At 38.6% G+C, this 26,167-nt stretch overlaps 3 protein-coding genes across 5 annotated transcripts; 2 read left to right on the top strand and 1 right to left on the bottom strand.

Annotated features, from left to right (window-relative positions):
• Window positions 1-4,071, top strand: LOC138404255 (histone-lysine N-methyltransferase PRDM9-like). The gene has a single exon (XM_069507803.1). The coding sequence runs from the start codon at window positions 677-679 to the stop codon at window positions 1,388-1,390; it is 714 nt and encodes a 237-aa protein (XP_069363904.1). The 5' UTR covers window positions 1-676; the 3' UTR covers window positions 1,391-4,071.
• A 3,037-nt stretch (window positions 4,072-7,108) lies between these two features.
• LOC117994129 (zinc finger protein 260-like) lies at window positions 7,109-14,211 on the bottom strand. The gene is made up of 8 exons (XM_034982010.2): window positions 13,991-14,211; window positions 13,268-13,403; window positions 12,756-12,866; window positions 12,048-12,215; window positions 11,427-11,578; window positions 10,574-11,062; window positions 9,946-10,179; window positions 7,109-9,172 (listed from the first exon to the last, which is right to left on the bottom strand). The coding sequence occupies exons 1-8, from the start codon at window positions 14,144-14,146 to the stop codon at window positions 8,963-8,965; spliced, it is 1,656 nt and encodes a 551-aa protein (XP_034837901.1). The 5' UTR covers window positions 14,147-14,211; the 3' UTR covers window positions 7,109-8,962.
• A 2,848-nt stretch (window positions 14,212-17,059) lies between these two features.
• LOC117994471 (gastrula zinc finger protein XlCGF46.1-like) lies at window positions 17,060-24,775 on the top strand. Of its 3 annotated transcripts, XM_069507745.1 has the most exons (7): window positions 17,060-17,357; window positions 19,133-19,274; window positions 19,782-19,892; window positions 20,928-21,149; window positions 21,628-21,874; window positions 23,057-23,653; window positions 24,107-24,775. In XM_069507745.1, the coding sequence occupies exons 1-7, from the start codon at window positions 17,202-17,204 to the stop codon at window positions 24,351-24,353; spliced, it is 1,722 nt and encodes a 573-aa protein (XP_069363846.1). In that variant the 5' UTR covers window positions 17,060-17,201; the 3' UTR covers window positions 24,354-24,775. The 3 variants fall into 3 exon arrangements, with proteins under 3 accessions (XP_069363846.1, XP_034838287.2, XP_069363847.1); XM_034982396.2 differs by lacking the exons at window positions 17,060-17,357; window positions 19,133-19,274 and adding an exon at window positions 19,313-19,409; XM_069507746.1 differs by lacking the exons at window positions 17,060-17,357; window positions 19,133-19,274 and adding an exon at window positions 19,553-19,672.
• The last annotated feature ends 1,392 nt before the right edge of the window (window positions 24,776-26,167 follow it).

Genomic DNA, 26,167 nt, shown 5'->3' with positions numbered 1-26,167 from the left:
GTCTCCTATCGGAGAGAAGGGTTCGACAATGAGCCACCAGTGCAGTGTGTGGATTGGCAGACTTGACACACCTTTGAGAACATTATGGAGAAGTCTCAGGCATGCAGGTTTACTCACGATGTTTCCTATCGCGATTTTGAAATTTTACAGATTTTCAATTAGTTAATTTTTGAAGCATTGGCAACTGCCCCCCAATTGTGTAAGAATAACCATTTCATGACTATCGCAATCGTCAAGAATTCTGCCCTTTGATTGGCTGTGAAAAAATGTAAACAGCGAATCAACCAATCAAAGGGTCGAATTTCATGACGATTGCGATAGCCATAAAATGGTTATTCTTACACAATCGGGGGGCTGGTTAGATACCTAGGTATTTATATTTGAGAGGAAAATTTTCACAGTAACTAATCATACCAGTACGGCAAACTTCCAGAAAACCAGAATCTTTCATTTTTCGAGATGAAAATGCCAAAAGATATTTCAACGGAAAAGTTCCTTAGTTACCCACATTAGGGCGCACACTTCCGCAAACACTTTCTCATGTAAGTTAAGAGACCGCAAAGTCACTCAAAATAGTACGTCATCGAGCCCCAGGAGGACTCACACTGGCGATAAGCCTTTTGTGTGTAAGTTGTGTAGTTATAAATGTTCACAAAATGGTGATTTAGTGAAGCACATGAGGACTCACACTGGCGAAAAGCCTTTTGTGTGTAAGTTGTGCAATTATAAATGTACAGTAAACAGTTGTTTAGTGAGGCACATGAAGACTCACACTGGCGAAAAGCCTTTTGTGTGTAAGTTGTGCAATTATAAATGTTCACAAAAATGTCATTTAGTGAGTCACATGAGGACTCACACTGGCGAAAAGCGTTTTGTGTGTAAGTTGTGCAATTATACATGTACAAATAGCAGTAGTTTAGTGAGGCATATGAGGACTCACACTGGCGAAAAGCCTTTTGTGTGTAAGTTGTGCAATTATACATGTACAGTAAACAGTAGTTTAGTGAGCCACATGAGGACTCACACTGGCGAAAAGCCTTTTGTGTGTAAGTTGTGCAATTATACATGTACAAATAGCAGTTCTTTAGTGAGGCATATGAGGACTCACACTGGCGAAAAGCCTTTTGTGTGTAAGTTGTGCAATTATACATGTACAGTAAACAGTAGTTTAGTGAGCCACATGAGGACCCACACTGGCGAAAAGCCTTTTGTGTGTAAGTTGTGCAATTATACATGTACAAATAGCAGTTCTTTAGTGAGGCATATGAGGACTCACACTGGCGAAAAGCCTTTTGTGTGTAAGTTGTGCAATTATACATGTACAGTCAACAGTAGTTTAGTGAGGCACATGAGGACTCACACTGGCGAAAAGGCTTTTGTGTGTAAGTAGAGCATTTATTCAATACCTTCCGATATGACATAGATTCAGTTACTAACATTTTTTTTTTTAAATTGAAAATATTGAAAAAGAGATAAAAAAATAAAAATTAAAAAATAGTTATATACAGTAAGTATATACGATTTTATTAATATAAGTCAGAATATTAATAAAATCGTGTACCTAAAAAAACTCAATTTATTTTAGTCTACACCATAAAGAACCTCGTCATCAGTATGAAACTGTCCAACAATTTCCATTACAGTCCTCTTGGAAATTGTTGGCGTGCGGCCAGTGAAGACCCGATAGCAGGCCTCTGTAGTGAAAACCTTTCTTCAGTAAAGTAGCCAATTACGAGCAAGTGGAAGAAAAATTATATTATCTGTAACGCTGTTGATTACAAATAAATGAATAAAATAAAATAAAACTAAAAACTTTACAAACTAGAAGGGAATATTGTGACATATGTAAACCACTTTTCTTAGTTTATAAAAAAGAGAACAATGTCATTGTCATTAAATAGCAAATAAATGATTCCTACATATAAAGATCAAATATTTTTATATAAAACTATTAACGGTATAATCGATAGTCCTTATTTCTTAAATAAAATAAAATAGGTACTGCGTATAAAAGTAATATGTTTTCGATTCCACTTGCCAAAACCAAATATGTACAGACAAAATAGATTTATCATAAGTGCTTGTGAATTGTGATACATACAATAAGAAATATCAAAATATAGACAAAATTTGCGCAACGGATCAGCCTGGCTGTCCAGCGCGGAAATACAGCCAGTATTCTTGGCACCATTCCACGCGGTCATGATTTATATAGTAATTAGATAAGGCTAGCTTTAAGTTTTATTGTATTAAAAAATATATATATATATAGACCAATCTATATAATAAGTATATAAAAGGAAAAGGTGACTGACTGACTGATCTATCAACGCACAGCTCAAACTACTGAACGGATCGCGCTGAAATTGGTTATGCAGATAGCTATTATGATGTAGGCATCCGCTAAGAAAGGATTTTTCTCAATTCAACCCCTAAAGGGTCAAAATAGGGGTTTGAAGTTTGTATGAAACTCTGTCAGTTTTGAAGTGAGAATTGCGAAATTTTGCAATTTACACTAAATATTTTTTTTTAAGGGATAAGTTTTTCTGTATGTATATACTATATATAGTTTTTTTTTTGTTGTTTTAATGTATGTGTACAAAAATTATGTTGCTGTAAATACATTGAGAGGCTAAGATAGCCTAAATAAATTATTTACACTAATATATATATATAAAAGGAAAAGGTGACTGACTGATTGATCTATCAACGCACAGCTCAAACTACTTGACTGGTGGTGGGTAACCCTAATGGTGTTAAATAGGGGTTTGAAATTTGTGTTGTCCACGCGGACGAAGTCGCGGGCGTATGCTAGTTTCAATATAAGTGCGGTGGGTTCGTCTCTGCTATCTAGAAATGCACATAAAACAAGGCTTGATAGCAGGGATTGGACCCATCTCGTCGTGGTAGGCAGTGCACACGCATTGTGTTTGTTACTAGAAATGGACTCCCACCTTAGAAAATGTATATCCATACTAATATTATAAATGCGAAAGTGTGTCTGTCTATCTGCTAGCTTTTCACGGCTCAACCGATTTTGACGAAATTAGGTACAGAGATAGCTTGCATCTCGGGGAAGGAGTGAAGGACATAGGCTACTTTTTATTCCGGAAAATTAAAGACTTCCCACGGGATTTTCAAAAAAACTAAATCCACGCGAACGAAGTCGCGAGCTACAGCTAGTAATTAATAACTATTTCTAAGTAATCTGTTAAACGAAATTGTAATCCTATATGGCCTTATTTTAAGTCAGAAATGTAGAATTATATGATTTATGATTTATTTATTCATTTGCTTTCATGGTTACATGAAGCCCCGTTAGGGCATTGCAAAGTTAGGTACATTAACAATACATACATGCTAAATATATAATTATTATACAATTACATGCAAACTACTATATATACCTACTATATTATATGTAACGCTGTTGATTACAAATAAATGAATAAAATAAACTTTACTGGCTTATATAATAGCCTCTTGAATTAGCTTTAGTTACACATGAATATGCTGTATGTTTTCCTTTTGTAATAATAAAAAAAAACTTACCTTCTAATTTCTTGTTACTTATTTTACCTATACCTACAGGAAGACTTTTTTGGTTTTGCACAAATTTTTTTTGGTGGTTCTGTATCGTCAATAGAACACATTTCCATCCATAATTTTGTACCTTTTTTGAAATATTTTTTTAACCTTACACTAAGCAAATCATGGTCATACTATTCGTAAACAAAGCACGCTAGCTGACTCTGACGTTTTCCTTTTAAAAAAAAGTACCATATTCGCATCTTAGACGATATTAAAGCGCGCAGAGGTCAACGGCCGCCGCGCGCGTCATCGGGTGTGAGTGCGTGTATTTTAATCAACAGCTGAAGATAACGTTTCTAGGGTGACCCTAATCATCTGTTCAAAAGTAGACATCTTTGGTAAACGATAACTTTGGTTTTCTTAAGTAAAATAAAAATAATAAAAAATACGTGTTAATTAAATTTCGTTTCTATACAACATTAAAAAAATGTGCTAAACCAAAAAAATCTTCCTGTATAATGAAATTGATATCAGACAGTCCTGCACAACTGTTTTATTTCAATAGGTATCAATTTTTAATTACAAATAAACTATTAATAAACTTAAATCTAAAAAAAACAACATTTAATTAAAACTAAAATAAATTAAATATAATAAATTAATATAATAACTTAAAATAAACTGTTTTATTTTAATTTTAAATAGAGATTGCGAGCATTTTGAGCAGGCGGGTCACCTGATGTTAAATGATTGCCGCCCATGAACATTTGCAGCACCAGAGGAACTGCCGATGCGTTGCCGGCCTTTTAGGAATTTGTTGGTCCGCCCCTTGAATAACCCCATGTTGTAATCTAGTGGGAACACCGCTGATGGGAGTTGGTTCCACAGTTTGCATGTGCGTGGAAAATAGTATCTGGCACAACGGACGGTCGATGCGTTCCAGAAACCCAGGTTGAGGGTGTTGCGGTGTTCTTCCTAATGTTGTCAAAGGTTTGTGAAGTTTGCCAATACTGGACCAGTGTTGCGGACTATGGCCTAGACCATGCACAATCTGAGAGACCCGTTCTCAGTAGTGGACCGGCGATGGGTTAATCATGATGATGATTGTAACTTTGTCAGTAGCATCCGTCCATCTCGGCAACTGCTCACTCATCATCATCATCATGATCAACCCATCGTCGGTCACTACAGAGCACGGGTCTCCTCTCAGCGTGAGAAGGGTTTTGGCCATAGTCTACCACGCTGGTCATGTGCGGATTGGTAGACTTCACACACCTTTGAGAACTCTCCTGGCAGGTTCCCTCATGATGTGTTCCTTCACCGTTAAAGCAAATGATATTTAATTATTTAAAACGCACATAACTCCGAAAAGTTAGAGGTGCGTGCCCGGGATCGAACCCCCGACCTCCGATTGGAAGGCGTACATCCTAACCACTAGGCTATCACAGCTTTATCACTGCTAACTGTAAACACCTAATTTTATAGTCTCGATAGCTCAACAGTTATTATAGGAGCGGACTGAAAACCGAAAGGTCGCCGTCTCAAATCCTACCCGTTGCACTATTGTTGTACCTACTCCTAGCACAAGCTTTACCTACGCTTAATTGGAGGGGAAAGGGGAATATAAGTCAGCATTATAAACTTGGCTAATATTCTTTTATAATATCCATACTAATATTATAAATGCGAAAGTGTGTCTGTCTGTCTGCTAGCCTTTCACGGCCCAACAGTTCAACCGATTTTGATGAAATGTGGTATAGAGTTAGCTTACATCCCGGGGAAGGACATAGGCTACTATTTATCCCGGAAAATCAACGAAATCCCACGGGATTTTCAAAACCTAAACCCACGCGAACGAAGTCGCATGCATCATCTAGTCTATATATATAAAAGGAAAAGGTGACTGACTGACTGATCTATCAACGCACAGCTCAAACTACTGGACGGATCGAGCTGAAATTTGGCATGCAGACAGCTACTATGATGTAGGCATCCGCTAAGAAAGGATTTTTGAAAATTCAACCCCTAACGGGGTGAAATAGGGGTTTGAAGTTTGTGTAGTCCACGCGGACGAAGTCGTGAACTTAAGCTAGTATTCTAATAAAATAGGTCTAAATAATAACGCCAGGGTTCGGTATAATTTCTTTTATATTTTGCTACTTATAATTATTTACAAACATTTAGAACAGAATAGATTATACAAAAAAAACTTATACAAGTGCTTTTGTATCGTCAGAACAATTTACCACTGCACTGGATCACATCACTACCCCTATTAATGTGAAAGTGTGTTTGTGTGTTGGTTTGTTCTTCAATCACGTCGCAACGGAGCAACGGATTGACGTGATTTTTTGCATGGCTATAGTTTAAGTCCTGGAAAGGGACATATGCTACTTTTTATCTCGAAAACGCAGAGTTCCCACAGGATTTTTAAAAACCTAAATCCACGCGTACGAAGTCGCGGGCATCAGCTAGTTTTTAAATAACTTCAAAAAAAGGAGATTCTCAATTGTTCGACTATCAGCCGCACTCAGAGTCGCTTAATTGTTACTTAACTTTAGTTAAAACGAGACAGAGCTATATCTCTCACATAAATCTGCCTCGTTTTAACTCAATCTTAAGTAACGATTAGCGACTCTGAGTGCAGCTGTATATATTTTTTGTGTATGTTTGTTACGCGATTACTCCGCCAATTATGAACCGATTTTGATGATTCTTTTTTTGTTTGGTAGGTCATACTTTATAGGTGGTGCCATTTCAATTTACACAGTGTTACTCAAATAGACAACAATTCCAAAAAAATCCTGTTGAGTCAGTATTACTCACGGGGGTGTGACACAACGGGAATAACCCCCTGTGACGGTTCTATCTACTCATGACAAGTGGCATTAGTATTCAATTTACTCATCAGTCAGTATTACTCAAGGGGGTGTGACTCAACGGGAATAACCCCCTGTGATGGTTCTATCTACTCACGACAAGTGGCATTAGTATTCAATTTACTCATCACTACTTGCACCTACTGCTATATCAACTGGTATTGTTGTCGTTTGGCGTAATTGTTCAATCGACTCATGACAACTCGCACAAGTGTTCAATTAACTCATGACACCTGGTACCAGTGTTGAGTATACTCATGAGTCATGACAAGTGGCGTTCGCGATGGTTAAGTTTGCTTATGACAACTGGCATCCAAGTGGATTGTCGTTTGGTGTAGGTATTCAATTAACTCATGGCAATTGGCACCATGTGTTCAATATACTCATGACAAGTGGCGTTCGCGATGGTTAAGTTTGCTTATGACAACTGGCATCCAAGTGGATTGTCGTTTGGTGTAGGTATTCAATTAACTCATGGCAATTGGCACCATGTGTTCAATATACTCATGACAAGTGGCGTTCGCGATGGTTAAGTTTGCTTATGACAACTGGCATCCAAGTGGATTGTCGTTTGGTGTAGGTATTCAATTAACTCATGGCAATTGGCACCATGTGTTCAATATACTCATGACAAGTGGCGTTCGCGATGGTTAAGTTTGCTTATGACAACTTGCATCCAAGTGGATTGTCGTTTGGTGTAGGTATTCAATTAACTCATGGCAATTGGCACCATGTGTTCAATATACTCATGACAAGTGGCGTTCGCGATGGTTAAGTTTGCTTATGACAACTGGCATCCAAGTGGATTGTCGTTTGGTGTAGGTATTCAATTAACTCATGGCAATTGGCAACATGTGTTCAATATACTCATGACAAGTGGCGTTCGCGATGGTTAAGTTTGCTTATGACAACTGGCATCCAAGTGGATTGTCGTTTGGTGTAGGTATTCAATTAACTCATGGCAATTGGCACCATGTGTTCAATATACTCATGACAAGTGGCGTTCGCGATGGTTAAGTTTGCTTATGACAACTGGCATCCAAGTGGATTGTCGTTTGGTGTAGGTATTCAATTAACTCATGGCAATTGGCAACATGTGTTCAATATACTCATGACAAGTGGCGTTCGCGATGGTTAAGTTTGCTTATGACAACTGGCATCCAAGTGGATTGTCGTTTGGTGTAGGTATTCAATTAACTCATGGCAATTGGCACCATGTGTTCAATATACTCATGACAAGTGGCGTTCGCGATGGTTAAGTTTGCTTATGACAACTGGCATCCAAGTGGATTGTCGTTTGGTGTAGGTATTCAATTAACTCATGGCAATTGGCACCATGTGTTCAATATACTCATGACAAGTGGCGTTCGCGATGGTTAAGTTTGCTTATGACAACTTGCATCCAAGTGGATTGTCGTTTGGTGTAGGTATTCAATTAACTCATGGCAATTGGCACCATGTGTTCAATATACTCATGACAAGTGGCGTTCGCGATGGTTAAGTTTGCTTATGACAACTGGCATCCAAGTGGATTGTCGTTTGGTGTAGGTATTCAATTAACTCATGGCAATTGGCACCATGTGTTCAATATACTCATGACAAGTGGCGTTCGCGATGGTTAAGTTTGCTTATGACAACTGGCATCCAAGTGGATTGTCGTTTGGTGTAGGTATTCAATTAACTCATGGCAATTGGCACCATGTGTTCAATATACTCATGACAAGTGGCGTTCGCGATGGTTAAGTTTGCTTATGACAACTGGCATCCAAGTGGATTGTCGTTTGGTGTAGGTATTCAATTAACTCATGGCAATTGGCACCATGTGTTCAATATACTCATGACAAGTGGCGTTCGCGATGGTTAAGTTTGCTTATGACAACTGGCATCCAAGTGGATTGTCGTTTGGTGTAGGTATTCAATTAACTCATGGCAATTGGCACCATGTGTTCAATATACTCATGACAAGTGGCGTTCGCGATGGTTAAGTTTGCTTATGACAACTGGCATCCAAGTGGATTGTCGTTTGGTGTAGGTATTCAATTAACTCATGGCAATTGGCAACATGTGTTCAATATACTCATGACAAGTGGCGTTCGCGATGGTTAAGTTTGCTTATGACAACTGGCATCCAAGTGGATTGTCGTTTGGTGTAGGTATTCAATTAACTCATGGCAATTGGCACCATGTGTTCAATATACTCATGACAAGTGGCGTTCGCGATGGTTGATTCTGCTTATGACAACTGGCATCCAAGTGTATTGTCGTTTGGTGTAATTGTTCAATCAACTCATGACAACTGGCACCAGTGTTCAATTAACTTATGACAACTGGCACAAGTGTTCAATTAACTCATGACACCTGGGCACCGGCACCAGTGTTGAGTATACTCATGAGTCATGACAAGTGGCGTTCGCGATGGTTAAGTTTGCTTATGACATTGGTGTAATTGTTCAATCAACTCATGACAACTGGCACCAGTGTTCAATTAACTTATGACAACTGGCACCAGTGTTTAATTAACTCATGACAAGTGGCGCTTGTGATGGTTCAGCTCACTGCAGACAAGTGGCGGCCGAGTGTTGGCGCTTGACGTGGCTGCGCAGCGCGGCGCTCTGCGTGAAGCGCGCATTGCACAGTTCGCACGCGTGGCGCGCGCCGGCGTGCGACTGCAGGTGCACGGTGAGCGCGCGCAGGCGCGGGTAACTCTTGCCGCAGCGCTCGCAGCGGAAGTTTCTTTCCCCCGTGTGGCTCGCCATATGCTCCTTCAATAAAAAAATGCAGTCAGTGGGGACATAAATGAAAAAAGTGGAAATTTAAAACTGTGGTTAAATGTGGTTGCAATAGCAATTATACCCTAATCTAGTTAATATTGCAGTTAGGTTATTATAAAGATTAAAAGTCTCGATTAGCCTCTACGCGTCGTGATCTATATCCACGTGCAAGCTTTATATAAGGGGACATTTTAATCCGTACCCTTATATAAATGCGAAAGTGTGTTTGTTTGTTTACCATTATGTCAATCATTTAGTTTACTTTCCAATAGCAGCCAATCTCAATGGGACTTATCATAAAATAAAATAAAATAAAAATCTTTTTTATTCATATAAACTTTTACAAGTACTTAGGAATGGTTGGATGCATCTACCATAGATTTACAAATAGAAATAAAAGGAGTACCTAAGCTTTTACCTTTTTTCGTGTTTAGTTTGTACCCTCAGTATAAATGCAAAAGTGTGTGTTTGTTTGATGGTTTGGTTTTTTGGTATATCCTTCAATCACATCGCAACGGTGCTACGGATTTACGTGATTTTTTGCATGGGTATAGATAAAGACCTGGAGAGTGACATAGGCTACTTTTTATCCCGGAAAATCAAAGAGTTCCCACGGGATTCTTAAAAAATCGAATTCCACGCGTACGAAGTCGCGGGCATTAGTAACTTATAAAATTAGTTTAATTAAACCTGACTTTTGTTTAGATTAGTATTAAAAAAAAATTGCGCCGCACGGGAACGTAAGTCGTAGGCGCGTAAAATACCTTGAGCCTTGAGGGCAGGTAGAACCTCTTGTCGCACAGGTCGCAGTGGTGTTTGCGGATGTCGAGATGCGCGCGACGCGTGTGTTCCCGCAGCGACTTGCGGCTGTCGTAGGCGCGCGGGCAGGCGCCGCACGGGAACGAGCGCTGCTGCCCATGTGCCGCCGACATGTGGCGATAGCGGAGCGCGTAGGAGAAAAACGATTCGTCACACGAGTTGCACTGGTACGCTGCTTCCTTTAAATAAGTTAACGATGTATGTAATCAATTATCGCGCGCCGACATGTGGCGGTTCAAAATAAGAGTGAATAGGCATGTTATGTAAATTGCGATAGTGAAATAATTATCAAAATCGGTTCATTGGTCTTAGAGATAATCGCGGATATACATGCGGATCGAATCCATAAGATATAAATAAAATAAAATAAAATAAAATAGCCTTTATTCTCTGATACAATAATTATACATCTTATATTACTAACTAACCGTATTACTAATTTCTTATTTCCTATTATTTAATTATCCTATCCTATATAATTTATTCTAAAAATTGGTAACACCAGCAATTTACAGATCAGGTTGTCCTCTTTGGACATCCATAAGATATACCTCGTTTAAAAAAAATACATACCTTCTTGTGAGCCCGAGCGATATGGATATACCGGGTGTACTTTGACTTGAAATTCTTCCCACATTCCTTGCACTGAAAAGTCTCCTCGACCCTCTGATGGGTCTTCTGATGCAGCACCAGCATCCGTTCTTCGAAGTAATGCGCGCCGCACACATCGCATATGCAAGTCCCGAAGTGCTCGGCCATATGCTTTTTTAACGCGTGAAAGAACCCAAACGTTGCATCGCACTCCGTACATTTCAATGTCCCGGGTGTCAAAATAAATTTGAGATAATCATTGGAATCTTTTTCCAACATCTTTCCGTGGTTGGTTATGTGTTGTTTGAAGTTATCCAAGTCGTGAATAGGTTCGGGACACATTCTACAATCTATTCTGTACAAGTCTATTTGTATTTTCTTGTTGTTGGGGGAATTTTTTAGGACGTCTTTGAAGGTTTTCGGGTCGTGGCTCATGGAATGTTCTCGCAACTTGTGAGGATCTGTGAACACCTGTGATAACAGCATTTTTCAATCAAAAAAAACCTAGTATAACCGCCATTTTGTACAAAGAGTAGAGAGTTGTCGAATTACGACATTTGGTCTATTTGAACTAAAGGAAAACCGCCATTTTGTACAGAAAGTTGATACCAAAACAAACAGGAGTTGTCGAACATTCAACTAACACATATACTACGTTCAAGACACTGTCGTCTCGAGTCTCACCCCACGCAGTATGCGTGGGAGGGTAATCATACTGAGGCGGGGAGTCGAGTTCGGACCGCGCCGCACAGTGAAGACGTGGATAGTGAGATGGTCAAGCCGATATTTATACACTATAATTAGATACGCATACATGAGTTACTACAGTACATACCTGCCTGCAATATACGCAGAAGTAATCGCTGAAGGATGTATCGAAAGGACAAGCGAAGGAGTTTTCCACGATAGTAAGGATATTGTGATTGAGCTTAGAGTTCTCCGTCCGGCAGCCATTTTGCTTTGCAGGCTGGGTCGGTGTCTGGAGTTCTGAAACCAACATTTATATTATATATAAATCTGCATCTTTTTAGGGTTCCGTAGTAAACAAGGGACCCTTATAATTTCACCATGTCAGTCCGTCCTCGGTTAATCTCTGAGACTAGAAATCTGTAATTTGGCATGGGTATATTAATCACGCCTAAAAAGTGGTGAAATAAAATTGTGATAAATATTTTTTTTACGGTAGCTCCCCTTCATGTAAAGTGGGGATGATTTTTTTTCTCGTCTACCCCATAGTGTGGGGTATCGTTGAATAGGTCTTTTAAAAATACTGTGGGTATGGGAACATCATTTTTGCACGCACACGCACTTGGCCGGTTTTTCCTTTTGAGGTTGGCCCGCTTCCATCTTAGACTGCATCGTCACTTATCACCAGGTGAGATTGCAGTCAAGAGTTAACTTGTATCTGAATAAATAAAAAACTAACTTCTCTCCGTGGAAAGACTTTAGTACTTACTATATTGTTGGAATTCCAGTAGTTTGTCATCTCGGCCGAGGAGTGGCGCCTCTGCAGCATCAACTGACCCTGTTTTGTTAGTACTGCCTTTCTTGCTTCCTTTTAACTTTTGCCTGAGGGATTTTCTTTTTGGTTTCTTCGCTGGTACCAATGTGTCTTCTTCCATTTCTAAAAATGCAATCCATACTAAGGGTACGTTTCCACGACGCGGGGTTGGACGGAGTGGAGCGGAGCGGACCGTGAATTGGCCAATCACAGTGCTCGAAATCTCCACGCGTACGAAGTCGCAGGCATCAGCTAGTGGCATAATAATATTGTAAATTGATCACTTGAAATGAGCAACCGCCGAGTTTCTTGCTGGTTCTTCTCGGTAGGAACGGCATTCCGAACCAGTGGTAAATTAAACTAGTTGACGATTCAAAAGCACTTGTAAAAGTTTACTTGAATAAAAATATATTCTATTCTATTCTTCGGGAACAGAACCCTGAAAAAGGGAAAATAGCACCTGCTTCTGGAACATATGGTACATATTATGGTATGATAATATTGTAAATTGATCATCACTTGAAAAGAGCAGCCGCCGAGTTTCTTGCTGCCTTTTCTCGGTAGGAACGGCATTCCGAACCAGTGGTTAATTAAACTAGTTGAGGATTCAAAAGCACTTGTAAAAGTTTACTTGAATAAAAATATATTCTATTCTATTCATACCATGGTCAACATGGTCCACTGCATCATCACACTCGGGGTACTCCATCTCCGAGTTGATGAGGACGGGCTCTTCTTTCACAGCTTCCACTTTCACTTCAGTGCTTCCTCCTTCTGAAATAACATCACTACCCATATTATAAACTAGCTTATGCTTGCTACATGCCAAATTTCAGCCCGATCTGTCCAGTAGTTTGAGCTGTGCGTTTATAGATCAGTCAGTCAGTCAGTCAGTCACCTTATCCTTTTATATATTTAGATTAGTGTGATTAGTATGGATTTCATTTTATTTCAATGGAAACGGGCTATCAACCTTATCAGAGAGTGGAAAAGGGAGAGCGAAAGAGAACGCATTATGTAGGTGTGACTCAACAGGAATTTTTAAAAATAGTTGTCCCATTGAGTAACAGTGTTACTCAACGGGACAACTATTTTTTAAATTCCTGTTCAGTCACAGTGTTACACACGGGGGTGTGACTCAACAGGAATAACTCGATACATGGTGCTAAGATCACCTGAGCCATGCATCTGAGTCAAGAGTCTCTCCTCGCAGCGCAGCACCTGCTGCCGGAAGCTGACTGCTTCGCGCAGTCGACACACGCACGTGGCGCAGATCAGCCGCCCTGGCGCTCCGCCGTCCAAGTGCGACAACTGATAAAACAAATCAAATCAAATGGCTTATTCAAAATAGGTAATAAATTACACTTTTTGAAAGTCAGTCGTTGCATTCGTAAGATGATATAGTGGTGATAATTTTTACGCGAACTTAAAAACTAAAGCTGCGAAGGTTCCAAACGCGCCCAGGTCTGAGAAGAGCCCACAACAAACTCAGCCAGGTATTCTTTTAATTATCACCACTTTACAAGGCCCCTCAACTTATTAGAACTATCACAAAGCCGTTAAGTAACTCATTCCCAAGCTTTCTTATCATTTATATAAAAATCACATTTATTACTGGAGTATACATTTCAGGGTCTGGAATCCATACTTTGTTAAGGATATAGAATAGGGTCTTGGACTGTAGTAATAAAATTAAGGGATTTTTGTGTATAGTGGCAGTTTATGGGGCTAGAATTCATTATTAAAAAAGAATAAATTAAAAAAAATCATTGTTGTTATTAATTTATAACATAAATAGTTATTACGACACAGTCCAGTCTGGGACTAAAACCAGCTGAATAAGTTAGTGACTAGCGGGGCAGTTAAGGCAAGCTAGATAATTTATAAATGCTACAAACCAATAAACCAAAACAGTCCATGAACATGTCCGAGTATATTTCTTTTTGGTCATTCCACTCGTATTCTACGTTTAATAGGCGACACTTTTTGATAGCACCACAACATCTGCACAGTCCGGGGTCAAATATGGGCCCCTTGCGTGTAGTTATACTCATTTTTAGTGAGTTTTATTCAAAAATTGTAATTATTAGATCGAAATTCGAGGGATTCGGTTCCAGTAACATATACACACAGCATATACAGCACCGACCAGAAATAAAAATATATTTTCTTATGTAAAAAGTACTCTGTGAACATATAGGAGTATTTAAATGTACTCTGTGGGATTCGGATTGATAAATATTGGAAGACGATATACTGATACTCTGTGATCACCGACCAGAAAAAACTCTGTGATCTATGGCTTCCTGGTGTACCTACCTACGGCTTACCTACGGTCTGTGTGTCTGTGACTGACACTTTTCTTTTTTTTACAGGTCTGGGTTCTAGTTTTTCTTCAATCTATGGTGTTTTCACTGGCATCAACTGGTATCTAACTGGCATCTGGGGGAGAGGGGCTTCCAACGCTGGGCTTTCCGGTGCGAGGTCGCCAATCTAGATGGCATATTTGGTATTTTCAGGAGTCGAGTTTGGCAGATTTTTAACCAGTGTTAGACAGGCTCAAAAGCAAAAAAATTAGAACCCAGAGCCGTAAACCCAGTTTAATAAAAAAAGAACTCGGAATTGAATTTCAGATTATATAGGTCATAGGGGTGCAACTCCAGAACATTAAAAAATCGCAAATTGAAATTCGCTTGTGGTGCCATCTAAGCGCGAGCACAGCTAAACAAATAGATAACAGTTTACAAAAGACGTCAACAGATGGCGGGCACATTGCTGTAATTTTAATGACATTAATAAATTATAACCTCTGTGATTATAACCAACTTTTCATGTTTGTAAATATTTATATTTCTGTTAAATTTATCTGACCCTGCTTTAATAACAGGACTCTGTAGTCTGTATTTCCTTTCACCACCTCGATAACTATATTCTAAGGATTGATTTACGGACTCGATTCATGCCTGAACGACTGACCACGGCTACGGATTACGGACTTGTTTTTGCTTTGTGAAATGATTTTTCTGTGAATATATTTGTGCAGAAAAATGCCACGGAGATCTCGATGTGTGTCTGGATGTGACTAATTCGGTAAGTATAAAATCAGCTCACTCGTAATCTAACTCAAAATTACTTCAATGAGTCAAACTCTGTGCACCATTAAGGCACCATTACAACATTTTATCATGATACTAGGTATATACTTCCTGCGATTTCGTCCGCTCGAAAAAATCGTCCGCTCGAAAAAACTATTTTAGAAATCCCGTGAGAAGTCCAATTTTCCGGGATAAAAGTGGCCTACAAGTTACAACTGTCTGATGCAAGCTATCTCTGTACCAAACAGATCATCTGTTTGGTACAGTGATAGCCTGACCACCACTTTGTCTACGTGGATTTAGGGTTTTTGAGAATCCCATGGGAACTGTTTGATTTTTCCGTGACAAAAGAAGCCTATGTCCTTACCTGGATGCAAGCTATCTCTGTACTAACTTTCATCATATACCTACGGTTACACAAATTTACTGTAAAAAGCTAGCATACAGACAGGTTGACACACTTTTGCATTTATCATATTGCTGTGGATTATTAACTACTAATTCTGTAAATTTTTTGTTTTGTAATTAAGTGTACTTACAACATTTATTTTGAACTTTATTGACTAAGTTATTTTTATATTATAGGTATCAACTATCAACTAATTAAGTACAATAAGTAAGTATAGACTAATGCATATTTTATGTTACTATTTTTTCAGATGTGTGCATGGCTTTCCAAAACCTGGCTACTCCTCTCTATGAAACCATTTAAACAATAAAAAGAGATAGTAGGACAACATTTAGAAAGCAAGACTGATGATGAAATATATACCTAGTTACGAATTGTCAAATTTGCAATCACCAGTTTGAAGATCGTTGAAATACACCAGTTGTGGTAGTAATATGAAAGTTATGAAAAGTAAATAACCAAAAATTTTGGATTTGAGCGTTACCTATTTCACAATCTCGTGGGTCTTGAATTTGGGTATGTATTTTATGTACCTAGTTCCGAATTTATGAAAATAAAATACTTTACAAAACCTTAAAACCTTTTTATTTCTAGGTATAGTGTTTTATAATTTAGTATTTTAAGAGTCAGTCTTGTAATATATATTTTTAAACATGTTTTAAACAAACGTTAATGGAATTATTGATATTTTTAAAAAACATGTTCAAAAATATAAAATATGCTAGTAAAGTACTTTTATAAATAGCATTTAAATTTTCGCGCTCTCGCACGCCTAGCGCGCTATTAGTGCCCTCTAGATGTGAGCACACGCGTAACTTTGAAAAAGAAATCTTAAGGTGACGCAGGACGCTCGACCGAAATTAGCAGCGCACGTGGGTAACATGTTTGCTTTTCACTTGACATTGTATGAGAGAGTTGAGAGGCACGATGATTTTCACTGAAATCAAGCGCGCGAAAAGGGTTTAGGAAAAGTATTTTTGAGAAAAAACTGCTGAATTTATGTTTGCAAAGTAAAGTTATTTCAAGTAGTGAATAAATAAACTACGTCTAATGATAAATTGATTTAGAATTTTCATGTCGCTAATCTTATTTATTTACATCCAAAGTTGTCATTAATTTAGTGTTAAAATAGGAATCTTTTGAGCCTCGTAACTTTTAAATCAATATTTTTTTCAATGTTTTATATATCAATAAACCTAGATAATCACGAAATAAATCGATATAAATCTTAGTTTTGTGCGCACAATATCGAATATTGTTGTAATTTCCCTCCTACGCTTGTATGAAGAAAGCACTGAACTGAGTCCCCTTAAGTCGCACATCTATCTCTAGTAATATAGTAGATAATCTATGATATAGGTACTCATGCTCACCGACCTATATGTTATTGGTCTGTGCCAGACATCATGTAGGTATCCTATATGTTATTGGTCCGTGATCATGCTCATGCTCTTTGTTGAATTCCTCGGAAGTGAAGGTTTTGATTTTATTTTTTAGTGTTTTGATCTATTACTTCTATTATTATTATTTTCTACTTGTACATTTGTAAGCTATAATAAAACTCTGCTTACAAGATGTCCGCACAGCAGTAAAGCAAAGCTTAAAATGAGTGATTTGAAAAGCAAAGGGCCAGTTGTCGACGCAGGCGTATGCAGGTGTTGTGGTTTTGAGAAGAAATGCAGGCTTCTAAACGCTGAATACTCCTGGCTCGGGCAGAAGGAGGTTTACTCTGATATGTTCGTCGACTGCTTTGGCTTAGTGGTTAGTATTATGGTCTAAACTTAGGTATCTAGCGATAGCAATGGTGCGTGACTTATAGTAGTTTATGTATAAGAGACATCAGACAGTAGTCGGACGGCTATGATTTCGTGGTAAATGCTGACCACGACTCCTCTTTAAAGGTCCTGGAATTACTAAGGGTGTCTGGGGTCGATCCCACAATGAATTTGATTTACACAAGTTTCAAAATCTATTAAAAGCATCTTCAAAAAAAGACATGCTATATAATGAACCATACCATACCATACCATATAATGAAATGCGAAAGTGTGTTTGTTTGTTTGGTTTGTCTTTCTATTATATCGCCACGGATACGAGCAATGGATTGGCGTAAACATTTTGCACATGTATATTCTTTTATTGCACCACAAAACACAAATAATAGGTTACAAAAAGAAATCTTAAAAGTAACTACAAAAAGCTAATGCCCACGACTTCGTCCGCGTGGAATTAGGTTTTTTAATAATCCTATGGGAACTCTTTGGCTTTCCGGGATAAAAAGTAGTCACTCTCCAGGTCTTTATCTATACCCATGCAAAAAATCACGTCAATCCGTAGCACCGTATATTTGGAATTTTATAATTTCTAAATGTCCGGTCTGGTCTGGTGGGAGGCTTCGGCCGTGGCTAGTTACCACCCTACTGGCAAAGCCGTGCCGCCAAGCGATTTAGCGTTCCGGTACGATGCCGTGTAGAAACAAAAGGGGTATGGGTTTAATAAAAACTGCCATACCCCTTCCAGGTTAGCCCGCTATCATCTTAGACTGCATCTTCACTTACCACCAGGTGAGATTGCAGTCAAGGGCTAACTTGTACCTACCTGGATAAAAAATAAATAAAAAAAACCGTTGCGATGTGATTGAAGGATATACCAAAAAACCATCAAACAAACACACACTTTTGCATTTATACTGAGGGTACAAACTAAACACGAAAGAAGGTAAAAGCTTAGGTACTCCTTTTATTTCTATTTGTAAATTCCTGCATCTATGGTAGATGCATCCGACTATTCCTAAGTACTTGTAAAAGTTTATATGTAAGATTTTTATTTTATTTTATTTTATGATTAGTCCCATTGAGATTGGCTGCTATTGGAAAGTAAACTAAATGATTGACATAATGGTATGTTTTATCTAGATACTAATATTATAAAGTGGTAAAGTTTGTAAGTAGGAAGTAATCTCTGAAACTACTGAACCAATTTAAAAATTCTTTCACCAGTAGAAATATACATTATTCCTGAGAGACATAGGCTATATTTTATATTCAACTAGCTTATGCCTGCGACTTTGTCCGCGTGGCCTACACAAATTTTGAACCCCTATTTCACCCCCTTAAGGGTTGAATTTTCAAAACTCCTTTCTTAGCGGATGCCTACGTCATAATAGCTATCACATGCCAAATTTCAGCCTGAATCGTTCAGGGGCCCTACCGAGGTTGTTTGACAGCTACAATGTCACGATCGCAATCATCTCTGATTGATTAATGCTCGCTCACCATTGGCCACAATGCATTGTTGCAACAAGAATCGCACAAATTCAGCCAATCAGAACAATTGAGATTGTAATAATGATTGATGCAGGTTTTAGACAATCGCCGTGTAGTAGTTTGAGTTGTGCGTTGATAGATCAATCAGTCAGTCTTTTTGTTAAATATATTTACATAAATTAGAGATCCCTACATAAATTGCTATGAGGTACCAGTGAGAAGCTGGAAGGGGTTGCTAGTTTGTATTAAATCAGTGATATGTTTGTACAGTTGTCAAACATGGATGGGGAGGCTGCAGAGAGACTGATATGTGCCACATGTGTCACAAGACTTAGAGATGCGAATCTGTTCCGTCAACAAGTGCTGCAGTGTGAGGAGAAGCTTCTTACTTCTTTGGTACAACTGCAGGAAGGTGAGTGTTACTTTGTCCCATATTTGTCACATTGTATCTCATGTGTCACAAGACTGAGAGATACAAATCTGTTCTGTCAGCAAGTGCTGCTTTGTGAGGAGAAACTTCTCACATCTTTGGTACAACTGCAGGAAGGTGAGTGTTACTTTGTCCCATATTTGTCACATTGTACCTCATGTGTCACAAGACTGAGAGTTGTGAGTCTGTTCCACCTCCAAGTGCTACAATGTGAGGAGAATCTTCTCACCTCTTTTGTACATACAACCACAAGAAAGTGAGCCTCATATTTATCACATATGCCACATGTGTTACAAGACTGTAAAAAGCAAATCTGTTCTGTCAGCAAGTGATGCTTTGTGAGGAGAAACTTCTCACTTCTTTGGTACAACTGCAGGAAGGTGAGTGTTACTTTGTCCCATATTTGTCACATTGTATCTCATGTGTCACAAAACTGATAGATGCAAATCTGTTCTGTCAGCAGTTATCTATCTATTCATTCATTTTCAGATAAGAAACAAATAGAAATAAAAGAAGAGAAGAAACCCATCAAAGTGGAGCTGGAGTTGGAAGTGACTGGCAAAGCCGAGGACGACTCCATGTCGGACCATGACTATAGTGGTATTTATACTATATTAGCTTATGCTCGCGACTTCATCCGCGTGGACTACACAAATTTCAAACCTCTATTTTACCCACTTACGGGTTAAATTTTCAAAAATCCTTTCTTAGCGGACGCCTACGTCATAATAGCTATCTGCATGCCAAATTTCAGCCCGATCCGTCCAGTAGTTTGAGCTGTGTAGTTGATAAATCAGTCAGTCAGTCAGTCACTTTTCCCTTTTATATGCTTTTCGATAGCTTGGAATTAGGTTTTTTAAAAATCCCGTGGCAGTGAAAAAAAACCTGTACTGCCCATTTAATCTAGAATCATGAAATTTGGAAGGTACAGTATGCGGCCGAAAGTAATGTACATTGACCTTTAGAAGGAGATGGGAAATTTGTAGAGCGTTGTCCCTGTCGTTGAGACCGACAAAACGTCATATAGGTATGAGTGACAGAGAAAACGCTCTATAAAGCCGAAATGTCATTCTAAAGGCCGATGTACATTACTTTCGGTCGCGTACTGTAGGTAGGTCTAGTAGCACAAGTAAAGGAATAAATCCGAAAACCGTGAATTTGTGGTTACGATAAGAAAAATGTTTCACTTTTAGGGTTCCGTACCTCAAAAGGAAAAACGGAACCCTTATAGGATCACTTTGTTGTCTGTCTGTCTGTCTGTCAAGAAACCTACAGGGTACTTCCCGTTGACCTAGAATCATGAAATTTGGCAGGTAGGTAGATCTTATAGCTGACATTTGGGGAAAAATCTGAAAACCGTGAATTTAGGGTTAGATCACACAAAAAAAAAATTGTGGTCATGAACTAATAATTACTATTTTCAATTTTTGAATTAAGATAACTATATCAAGTGGGGTATCATATGAAAGGTCTTCACCTGTGCATTCTAAAACAGATTTTTTATTATTTTTATGCATCATAGTTTTTGAATTATCGTGCAAAATGACGAAAAAATACGACTGTAGTACGGAACCCTTGTTGCGCGAGCCTGACACGCACTTGGCCGGTTTTTTTATTATTTATTTTTATTTTCAGATATGGATACAATGGTGAGCATACAAAGAGAGCCTTCAAGTGAAGATATCAAGAAGAAGACAAAGACGAGGTCAATCAAACAAGACAAGGTCACCCCGAGGACAAAATTGTCGACGGTGAAACGAAAATCGAGTCGAATCAAGTCAAAAAAAATTGCAGTGAACAAGGTGAAGAGAGAAAATGGAACTGAAAAAAAACCTATAGATATTCACAAAATGCTAGGTGAGGTCTATTTTTAAATGCTAAGTGAGGTCTATTTTTAAATGCTAAGTGAGGTCTATTTTTAAATGCTAGGTGAGGTCTATTTAAAAAAATTTGCAGTGAACAAGGTGAAGAGAGAAAATGGGACTGATAAGAAACCTATAGATTCACAAAATGCTAGGTGAGGTCTATTTTTAACTGACTTTGACACCGGCCAAGTGCTAGTCAAACTCGCGCACCCAGGGTTCCGTAATCGGGTTTTTTTTTTGCACGATATAAGTCCGGCAAATTGCTATTGCGCCGGAACCTTGTCTCATCAACATCGAAATGACGTTATTTTGAATTCATACGTATATTTAAGTAAAAATATACCATCAGCTCGAAACTTCAGTTTAGTGATGACGTCACTAAAATGACGGCCACGCGCATTAGCAATTTGCGGGAGTTATATATTATATTGTGCAATAAATATTATATTTACTAACATTATTTTTTTCAGACTTAATAATGAAATCGAACAGCGAAAAGGACAAATCACTTCTAAACGCGGTCACCATAGTGGAGAACTCCTACGCGTGTCCCTTCAACGCGTTCTTCAACAACTACCTCTGTATATACTGCAGACAGAAGTTCGTCGACCCCGACAAGCTGAGGGAACACACGATGACTCACGACATCAGGAAATACAAGGGCATCCTCGAGAACTTCAGGCGGAGAAACAACAAGTGTCAAATTGACTTTTACAGGTAATTAATCGCTGTATCAAGCACTCTATTCCCGTTTTTTTTAAAAAGCTCTCAAAAAAAATTAAAAAAAATCCGCAGTCAAACACGCTAGACCTAGACCAACGAGACAGGTGGATGTCTTAACCACTAGACTGTCATGCACTTTTTATTTATAATAGACTAAGCAGCTTTCGCTGATGCGGTCTATATCCGTGGCCCTACCGCGGTTGTTTGACAGCTACAATGTCACGATCGCAATCATCTCTGATTGGTTAATGCTCGCTCACTATTGGCCACAATGCATTGTTGCAACAAGAATCGCACAAATTCATCCAATCAGAACAATTGAGATTGTAATAATGATTGATGCAGGTTTTAGACAATCGCCCTACTGGTTAACAGAACTTGACATAACCACATCCTTAGGCAATTTATTCCATATGTGAACAACTCTGTTGGTCTTTCTGACCTGTTTTAATGGATTTGACGATGGCAATTGATATTGTAGCTTCATATCTTGTCCCCTAAATCTAGGATTGCTCCTTTTCGGAAACATGCTCTCAAAATTGGGTATTTTCCTACTTTTGAATTTGATAAATATTATTACTAGGATCTTTCGCATTTATAATATTATTATAAACTAGCATAAAAATAATGACGTACGCTGAAAAAAATATTAAAATTTTAATTTTGGAGTGGGAGGGTCTTCTATCCCTTTCTGGCAAAACGAAAATTTGTATGAAACCGCACGAAGCTACTATGGCATTAGTAAGGTGTGACGTCAAAATGCTATATCGCTATCTATGTCTAATCAGAAATATTTAAATGCTTATAACTTTTTTGTTATTTGATCGATTTAATTAGTTTTTTTCAGTTTACGTCATTATTTTTATCCTAGTCCATACTAATATTATAAATGCGAAAGTGTGTCTGTTTGTCTGTCTGCTAGCTTTTCACGGCTCAACCGTTCAACCGATTTTGACGAAATTTGGTACAGAGGTAGCTTGCCGGGTTGCAAGGAAGGACATAGGCTACTTTTTATCCTGGAAATTTAGAAGTTCCCACAGGATTTTTAAAAACCTAATCCACGCGTACGAAGTAGCGGGCATCAGCTAGTTTATAATAAAGTAATAAAAAAATTGGAGTCACATACCCAATTTGTCATGGCTAAACAAATAAAGATATATCTATTCCATTCCACAGAATCGACTGTCGGCTGTGCGATGAAAAAATAAGCGACTTGAACACATTCCAAACACACATAACCCAAGTACACGACAAGAAGTTCTACTCAAACACATCCGAAGACGATATCATCATACTAAAGTACTGTTTGACCAACGAGAACATAAAATGTATGGAGTGTAACGATGTGTTCACAACCTTCCATCCGTTGAGGCTTCACATGGCAGAGCACTTCGGCACGTGTGTATGCCACATATGTGGGACCCATTACTTTGAAGACCGTTGCCTGAAAGCCCATTTAAAAAGTCATAAACCCTCCGAAGGTATATATACGTGTCCGCAGTGTGGTAAAACGTTTAAATGCAAATACAATATGACCATACATATCGCTCGGTTCCATACAAAAGAGGATGTGTTTCTATGTACGCAGTGCGATGAATCTTTTTTTTCTAACGCCTTGAGACACAAGCATATGATAGAGGTGCATAAGGAGGACTTTCTGTTTAAATGCAAGGACTGTGATAAAGTCTATCAGAGTAGAAAACAGTTGAGGGAACACACGAGGAGTGCTCATTTGAAGATTTTCAAACATCTCTGCCATGTATGTGATAGGAGGTATGTTTTAATTCATTTTTTTTTCTTAAAAATGAATCACTAAAAGTGTTGGTCATCGCAAATCTCGAGAACAGCTGAACCGATTTCGCTAATTTTTTTTTTTATAATATTCCTTGAAGTACGAGGATGGTTCTTACGGAGAGAAAACATTAAAAAATTTGAATCGACTGTTAGGCGGAACGAAGTTCGGCAGGGCAGCTAGTTTTAAATAAAAATAGGCCAAGCGCGATTCAGACTCGATTTTCGAGTTTTTTTTTATATTGTGCATAAAAAATTCCTCTTTAGTCTCAGTGTGACACAAGAGGAATTTTATTTTCCTGATGAGTCACACTCACATATTTACTTAAGAAGTGTGACTGGGTGACACAAGAGGAATTTATTTTCCTGATGAGTCACACTCACATATTTCGTGTATAAGAAGTGTGACTGAACTATTCTTTTATTTCTTTTCAGGTTCTATCTACCGGGTCAGTTAAAGGAGCATATGACTATACACACTGGGGAAAGGAACTTCCGATGTGAACATTGTGCGAAGAGCTATCCCAGGTTGAAAGCGCTGAAGGTGCACATGCAGTCACACAGTGCGGAGAAGAAGTACAAGTGTGGCCTGTGCTCCGCCTCCTACAGCCAGAATGTGTGTCTGAAGAACCACGTCAAGAGACAACATCCCACGCTGCATATGGAGGACAGCTACCAGTAGTGCTATACCCTTTTTTTTGTTATGGGGGTTAGAGGAGTGGGCATGGGTGGGGCTGAGATCTTCTTAAGATATTCGACGTCCTGAGTAAGACGTCGAGTAATGTAAGATCTTTGGTGGCCATCCTCAGGCACTCCATAATAGCGAAGATTTAATTACCGAATACTACTACCGGTACACTGGCCTGTCCGCACACGATTTTTATGTGTGAGTAATTATTGTAGTGTCGGTAGGGCTGTGCGTGGTCAAGGTCTGAGCGAAGCCAATCGAGCGGGACAAGGACAACGTTGCGCGAAGAGTTAGCTACTTTTAATCCCGGAACATCAACCACGGCATTTTTAAAAGCCCATCCGTTTAACCGGTTTTAACGAAATTTGGTATAGAGATAGTTTCACCTGGGGACTAGCATAGGTTACTTTTTATCCCGGGAAATCAAAGAGTTCCCATCGGGATTCATAGAAAACCTAAATCCACGCGGGCGAAGCCGCAGGCTTCGTCTAGTAGGCTATAAATTATATGTGTATAAAACCTAGTGAATAGTAAATTAAGTAGAACTGTAATTATTGTATATATTTGTAAAAAATATCATCATAATAAAATAATTATGAAATCGAATAATTTTTGTGTCAACCCTAAAAAAATCTACAGGATTTTCAAGGATCCATCATCTTGCATCATTTACAGTGCGACAAGCCTCTCTTGGCACTTGAATGACATTGACAGGGGGGCGCTGTTGGAGAACAAACAAGAACAAAGCTTAGAATATTCATAGAATATTCAAACAAGCACAAAGGGGACACTTGACGGCAACGTTAGTTCCGATTTTTGCCACGCGCCAAGATAGCCTTGTCGCACTGTAATCTATTTTGACAAAAGGTACCAAAACGCTTATATCCTGGAGACGGATAAGCTATTTTTAGGGTTCCGTACCTCAAAAGGAAAAACGGAACCCTTATATCATCACTTTGTAGTCTGTCTGTCTGTTTTATCCCGGAAAAGAGTTCCCACGGGACCTAAATACTAAAGTCTAATACCACAGCACGTTGTGGGCATCATGTAATAAAGAAATTAAATAAAACAACAGGAATCTTAAATTTACTTTTATTACTTAACCCATTTTTAGGGTTCCGTACTCAAGGGTGCCAACGGGACCCTATTACTAAGACTCCGCTGTCCGTCCGTCCAAAATAGTAAGTTTGAAAAAAATATTTTAAAGAGATAGGTTAAAGTCTACCGCTAGATGTCTTTACTTACAAACTTAGACGTAGTTTTGTAGCGTTAGATGACGCTATATATTTTTAGGGTTAAGGCTCTCAAAAGTAGGTATTCTTCTACGATGAAACGGAAGTCAGAACCCACTTAACCTATTTTTATTGATCGATCATGAGCTGCCGCTAGGGTTGCCAGTTTGGCCGGACATTTGGGTAGAAAGGCCGGACACCCTACATTATTGAGGATTTTTTGTATTAGTAGTAATAGGTAGGTACGACAAACAAATTGTTTTTATTTTTTATTTTTTTTCACACACACACAATCACACCTGATGGGAAGTGATGATGTGGCCTAAGATGGGACGCGTTTACCCAGAAGATGCCTATTCACTCTTGTTTTAAAAAACAAATTCTTTTTTCTTCTTTCTTCTTTGTTGTTCTTGTTTTTGTTGTGTTTGTTGTTGTATGTAAAATCAAGCTTTTTTTATTATTGTCATAAATCTTGTTGTTGGGCGGCACTGCCGGCTGCGGGAGCGACCGACTCCCTCGGCTCCTAGGTGACTCGCCTGCGCCTGCGTTTGCTCAAAAGCTGGACAAGCCGGACAC

This window comes from Maniola hyperantus, chromosome 26 (assembly GCF_902806685.2).
Source record: "Maniola hyperantus chromosome 26, iAphHyp1.2, whole genome shotgun sequence".
Classification (NCBI taxonomy): Eukaryota; Metazoa; Arthropoda; class Insecta; order Lepidoptera; family Nymphalidae; genus Maniola; species Maniola hyperantus.
The sequence above is the reverse complement of the archived record's forward strand: the minus strand, read 5'-3'. Positions and strand labels throughout refer to the sequence as shown.

Coding starts and splice junctions, on each gene's coding strand:
- LOC138404255 (XM_069507803.1), top strand. CDS start 677: ATGAGGACTCACACTGGCGAAAAGCCTTTTGTGTGTAAGTTGTGCAAT.
- LOC117994129 (XM_034982010.2), bottom strand. CDS start 14,146: ATGAGTATAACTACACGCAAGGGGCCCATATTTGACCCCGGACTGTGC. Junction 11,579..12,047: donor ACTGGAATTCCAACAATATA/GTAAGTACTAAA, acceptor TGTTGGTTTCAG/AACTCCAGACACCGACCCAG. Junction 11,063..11,426: donor TCTGCGTATATTGCAGGCAG/GTATGTACTGTA, acceptor CTGTTATCACAG/GTGTTCACAGATCCTCACAA.
- LOC117994471 (XM_069507745.1), top strand. CDS start 17,202: ATGAGTGATTTGAAAAGCAAAGGGCCAGTTGTCGACGCAGGCGTATGC. Junction 21,150..21,627: donor AGATATTCACAAAATGCTAG/GTGAGGTCTATT, acceptor TATTTTTTTCAG/ACTTAATAATGAAATCGAAC. Junction 23,654..24,106: donor TGCCATGTATGTGATAGGAG/GTATGTTTTAAT, acceptor ATTTCTTTTCAG/GTTCTATCTACCGGGTCAGT.